This window comes from Carassius auratus, chromosome 46 (genome assembly GCF_003368295.1).
Source record: "Carassius auratus strain Wakin chromosome 46, ASM336829v1, whole genome shotgun sequence".
Taxonomy (NCBI): domain Eukaryota; kingdom Metazoa; phylum Chordata; class Actinopteri; order Cypriniformes; family Cyprinidae; genus Carassius; species Carassius auratus.
In genome coordinates, this window is record NC_039288.1 from 5,573,712 (window position 1) to 5,579,050 (window position 5,339).

Sequence of the window (5,339 nt, forward strand, 5' to 3'; positions counted from 1 at the left end):
TTATTGAGACTATAAAAAATAATTCTGTATCTATTTTTAGGTGGCTACTCCACTGACCCAAAGCACTGAAGTACAGCCTGCGTAGCTCCACTTTATCAATGATGTTGGCTGCAGTTGTTTCTTCAACTACATATTCCGTCAGGTTCTTGTTTACCTGTCGCCTCCGTTTTGCTGAAACAGGTGTATTTTTAGTGATTGTTGTAACTGTGTCACAGAGAATGCAGAATTCATCTTCGCTGCGGAGATTGCGCACACATTCGGCAGGTGAAGATATGTTTCATCTCAGTTAAAAGGTCTGTATCCTCTCCTTGCAGAGTGATATTGGCAGGATTGAGCAAAAAAAGAACCTAGGGTGGCAACCAGTGGCGTAGCGCTGGTGCGCTGCTGCTGTGGAGGGGGACCGTTGACAGACCAGGCTCTTGTCTTCATGACAACAATATCTAATAACTTTTTTTTACACACTTACACCTACACTGTAAAAACTAAAGGTTCCTGGAGGCACCTTTTGGGGTTCTTCACTTCGCCACACCGGCGGAACCCTCTGAAGAGCTTCTAGGCACCACTCTAAATGGGGATGGTTCTCTGAGGAACTTTCAATGGTTCCTGGAGGAACCCTTTTATTAGGATGGCCAGGAACCACCTGGGGTGCTTCAAGGCACCATTTCCCTAATTTCAGTTCTTCACCACCAACCCCCCCTCCCCCGGTTTATTTATTTTTCCTGCTATTGACATTTATGATTTAAAAAACCAAACTGAAAAAAATAAAACAAATGCATATAAAACATAGTTTATTGATAAGCAACAATATCCATAATAACCTTAAATAGTCAATACTGCACATCACAATCCCATTCATGGACACATCAGTGTTAATATTGCTAGAAACAAATATAAAACAACAACAAAAAAAAAAAACCATTTACACCTTGGTAAAGTTATAAACATAAATGTGACTCAATTATCTTAGAACTTTAAAAAACATTTAATGTACCTGCAACAATGATACAATTTAAATTAATAAATTCAATTTGCAACTAATAGTAACATTTTATTTCCGGTTCTAAATTGTGGTAACTGATTGGAAGAATTATCACAGGACATAAAGAAATTGATAAGCCTCAAGATAGCTTAATAAACCAGTTTCTCAGCAGCGGAAGTTGTTATAGTTGGGTTAACTTCGAGAGCAGTGAATGGGAGAGTATCACAAATATTTTTGCATTCACATTTACTCAAATAACAAAACAAAAACTCTAAAGATAGCATTTTCACAACTTTCAATCAAAGGAAAAAAATCTGACAGACTGATAACAGCAGTCAGAAGAGAGAACAATGTCAAATTTAGCATTCCTCCAAAAGACTCTGGATTTGAAACACCCTTGCATTAACTATTTTTTTTTAGTAATTTGATACAAATGTGATATAATACAAAGTATAGCGTTATTAATGCACATAATGGTGAGGATTTACAATGCTGATGGGCCCTGACACACAGTCTTATGCAAATGGTCCATGGTCTCCTCCTGAATGGCCAACAGATACAGCAGAAAAACAGTGCACTTTAGTGTACTTTTAATTGCTTTTCTGTATAATCTTGAAAAGAACATAGTTAGGTAAGGTGAACTCATGTCGGCAGGTTCATCAGCAAGAAGCTCCTCACCATCAGGAAAGACTGCAGTGCTGCTCTTACCAAATGGGGCTCTTGTTAATACCACAGCTGTTCTGAGATTATGTGTAGGCTGTTCATTGGAAAAAAAAAAAAAAAAAAAAAAAAAAAAAAAAAAAAAAAAAAAAAAAAAGAGTGATTTACTAAAAATTAAATAAAATATTTACATTTATTCGTTTAGCACAGTTATTTTTTTAATTATCTTAAAAATGAGGAACACCACAGGAATTATTTTGTCATATTAGTGCATTGATTAATGGTTGTGGGCTAATTAAGTGCACAATGGGTGTATAAGTTGTGTGTGTACACTACATATGTATACACACATGGACAAACTCATACTTACCTCATCATATACATCCAGGACAGCAGGATCATCATGTTACAGGAAGGGCAATGTTAGAATTACTCTGAAAACAATAAAAAAGAGAAAAGAAAAAAAGAACTTAATAAACTATAAATAATTGAATGTTTTAGAAGGGTTTCTAGTGTGTCTCTGCAAAACTTATTTACACACCTACAAAAGGTGAGGTACATCCAGAGAGGTCTGTTTATTGTCAGCCAGCATCAGACTTCAGCAGCTGTCTGTCCACTGCCTCACAGGTGTCCACTACAGACACACATTAACTGCTGAATAAAAAGGGTAGTTTTTTTTATTGTTTAATTCAGTTCAGTGTAACAGTGTACACAGTCATATATAATTTTGGATTAGGCCAAGCTGAAACACCATTTCAGTTATTTCAATGTCAAATAAATAAATACTTACATAGTGCTGCTCTGTGAATCCTTTGAGATTTTTAGAGAAGTCATACTGGATTTTCTGAGGAGAAAAAATGATCAAAACCAGTTTTATGTAACCTTACGTTATGTGCAAATGACTCGAAAAATAGGCTAACGTTAATAGCCTTACGTTACATGTACGTTAACATGGATGTGTAACTATTTAACAAACGTAAAAGACAACAATAAATTTAGAAAAGTTGAAGAAAAGAGTTACAATGAATAAAGGTAAACAATAAACATAATGTGTAAGTTAAACCTAACTAATAATTAACGTATTGTTTGTGACCTTGTGTTTGTGGTCTCCATTTCGTCCCACAAAGTGCATTAGACTGGTAAGCATGGCAGCTATTAAATTAAATGGTTAAAAAAAAACATTTTAATAAAAAAAAAACAAAAAAAAAACATACAGTTTAATGTGTCGGTGTATGAATCAGTATACAAATAATAAATCTGTGTATTTATTTCGGAGCCTTTACTCACCTTGGCCAGGGGTTGTTTCTTTCTTTGAGGAAAGGAGCCGTTACTTCTTTGTATTTGAAATCGCTCTTCCACGCGCGCGCACGTGAGCAAACAGCAGGAGCGCGAGGACGCCTAGCCTCATGAATTTTCTTCTTCTTGACAACGGCTGAACAGTTATTTGTGAATAATTTTAACTTATTTCATTAGGGGAAAATAATAATAATAAAGTCACATTTAATTTGTCACTTCTCTGGGTTCTTCCAGATGCTGGCTTTTACAAGTGAGATCTTCCAGGAACCACTTTAATGTTAATAGAGCTTGCAGTAACCCTTTTTTTAAATGGTAGTTCCTCCAGGAACCTCCAGAGCACTTTGAGGTCTCAGTGTAATGAAAGGGTGACTCCAGAACCTCAGAACTGGGAACAAAGTGCTTCAAGGATCCCATGAGTTCCTGCACGAACTGCAAAGACTATAATGGTTCCTCCAGGAACCATATTAGGAGAAAAAGAGCTTTGAGGCACTTAAAATACATTTTAAGGTTCCGGTTACTCAAAAGGATACCTGAGGCACCTTTAGTTTTTACAGTGTACGCCTACTGATAAAGGACACCGTCAAAAGTATTGACGGCAAAATAGATTGTTTGACAGGTGCAATATTTGAAAATCGATAATTATTCATTAATTTTTTTAAATTACATTTATATCTGAATTTATGTCAACCTATAGACTTTCAAATATCAAAATATCAGGAATTCATATGTATTTGTGTACAAAATGACAAACACATGTTCCTATTATATTTTGCCTGGAAACGCTTCCAGCACGCGCGCGTGTCGCGGTAAAAATAGGCGTCGGTTCCATTTCTAGCATGCACGCGTTTTCCGAGCCGCGCCTGAGACGCGCGTCTCACGCAGGCGGTCTGTAAGCTCTAACCTGTTAACATGGGAGCCGATTTAAAAACCAACACGCCACGCATCCAGTGTGTCGCCGGCCTGAAGGTGGTGTGCTGACTAGAGGTGAGGGGGCACAGTAACCTAGGTGACCGGGCCAGGCCCCCTGGGGCCCCCTCGTGGCGCCGACCCTGTATACACTTATGTCACTTTTTAAATGGTTATTTCACGATTGAGTCCTCCTACCTGCATTTACAGTGTGATTCAGTTTGTTTGAGATATATATAGATATATATTTTTTTTTTAAACAAATAAATGGGGTGGGGGCAAACAAACTGAGTAGCTACTATAAACTTTATAGTGGAAGATTAAAAAAAATACATAAATAAAAGACGCCACATTAATTTAAGTTAAAATAGTCATGCAAAACCATAAACTACAACGTTTACATCTCTTCCTTCAACAAACAGGAGAAGTCGCCTAATTCCAGTTCAGAAAGTCCGAGTCTCACACATTAGCTACTGGAGCAGACCTGGGAGCGGAGTACTTCACGGAGTAACCGCGACCGTCACTCTTCGGGCACTGGCAACACAGAAGCGCCCCTCCGACGATCTGCAGCCCAGACGCGCCCCAGCCGATGAACAGCGATGCTCCCAGCTCCCGCTTCTGAGCCTCGAATAGAACGGGGTTGAAGAAGTCTTCGATGACGGTGTGCGCGCACCAGCAGACCGGGATCAGGCACAGAACGCCCCCAACCAGGAGGCACACGCCGGCCGCGACCCCCACTTTAGCTTTTGCATCCGGATCGTCAATGCAGTTGGCATACTTGCCTCCAGCGACAGCCAATAGATCTCCCAAGAAAGTCACGAGAATGGAGAAGACAACAAGAGCTCGAGCGGCCTGGAGATCTTGGGGTAGCGCCAGCATGGAGTCGTGGGACATGCACTGCATCTGCCCAGTGCTCTGCTGGACGCAGTTCATCCAAAGGCCTTCCCAGAAGGTCTGTGCGGTCACGATGTTGGTGCCAATAAACGCGGTCACCTTCCACATGGGGAGCGCGCAAATAATGATAGCCCCCAACCAGCCGATGACCCCGAGGGTAGTAGCCAAAATCTGAAGCTCAGCAGATGCCATTACGTTTTTGATAGTGTGCATTTTGATAGAACTAGCAGACGCTGAATGGCCAGTGGAATTATTTATAGTGTGTGGCGTGGATTGTTATGTGATTTGATCCAGCTGGTCAGGATTTCCTGCTCTTTCCTCCTAATTAATTTCAAACCCAAGGCTGTTTGTATTATCAAAAAAGTGACAAATACATATTCATATAATTTGCACATGGCTCATGTCCCCACACTTTTTTTTTTTAAGTGTTTTTTTTTTTTTTTTTTTTTGCGTGTTTTTGTAACTTCGGATAGCACACCATAAAAAGGTGGAATTCTCAAATATAAAAAAATAAATAATATCACATTACTAGCATTTAACTAGCATTTAACATGTCTTCTTGTATATGAAATTACTTTTATAGACTTAATTTGATGCAGACACT

At 39.0% G+C, this 5,339-nt stretch overlaps 1 protein-coding gene and 1 long non-coding RNA gene across 3 annotated transcripts; both read right to left on the reverse strand.

The window, feature by feature from the left end:
* Positions 1-258: 258 nt before the first annotated feature.
* On the reverse strand, positions 259-2,867 carry LOC113063952 (uncharacterized). Of its 2 annotated transcripts, XR_003278760.1 has the most exons (6): positions 2,733-2,867; positions 2,430-2,483; positions 2,181-2,293; positions 2,010-2,073; positions 1,658-1,736; positions 259-1,520 (listed from the first exon to the last, which is right to left on the reverse strand). It is a non-coding gene; the product is annotated as an uncharacterized LOC113063952 (long non-coding RNA). The 2 variants fall into 2 exon arrangements; XR_003278759.1 differs by having other exon boundaries at positions 2,430-2,862.
* A 1,233-nt stretch (positions 2,868-4,100) lies between these two features.
* LOC113063950 (claudin-like protein ZF-A89) lies at positions 4,101-4,978 on the reverse strand. Its single transcript, XM_026234419.1, has one exon. It carries the CDS (start codon positions 4,946-4,948, stop codon positions 4,301-4,303), a length of 648 nt encoding a protein of 215 aa, XP_026090204.1. The 5' UTR covers positions 4,949-4,978; the 3' UTR covers positions 4,101-4,300.
* Positions 4,979-5,339: the final 361 nt, after the last annotated feature.

What these genes read in the sequence shown, in the direction of transcription:
- LOC113063950 (XM_026234419.1), bottom strand. Translation starts at nt 4,948, where the DNA reads ATGCACACTATCAAAAACGTAATGGCATCTGCTGAGCTTCAGATTTTG.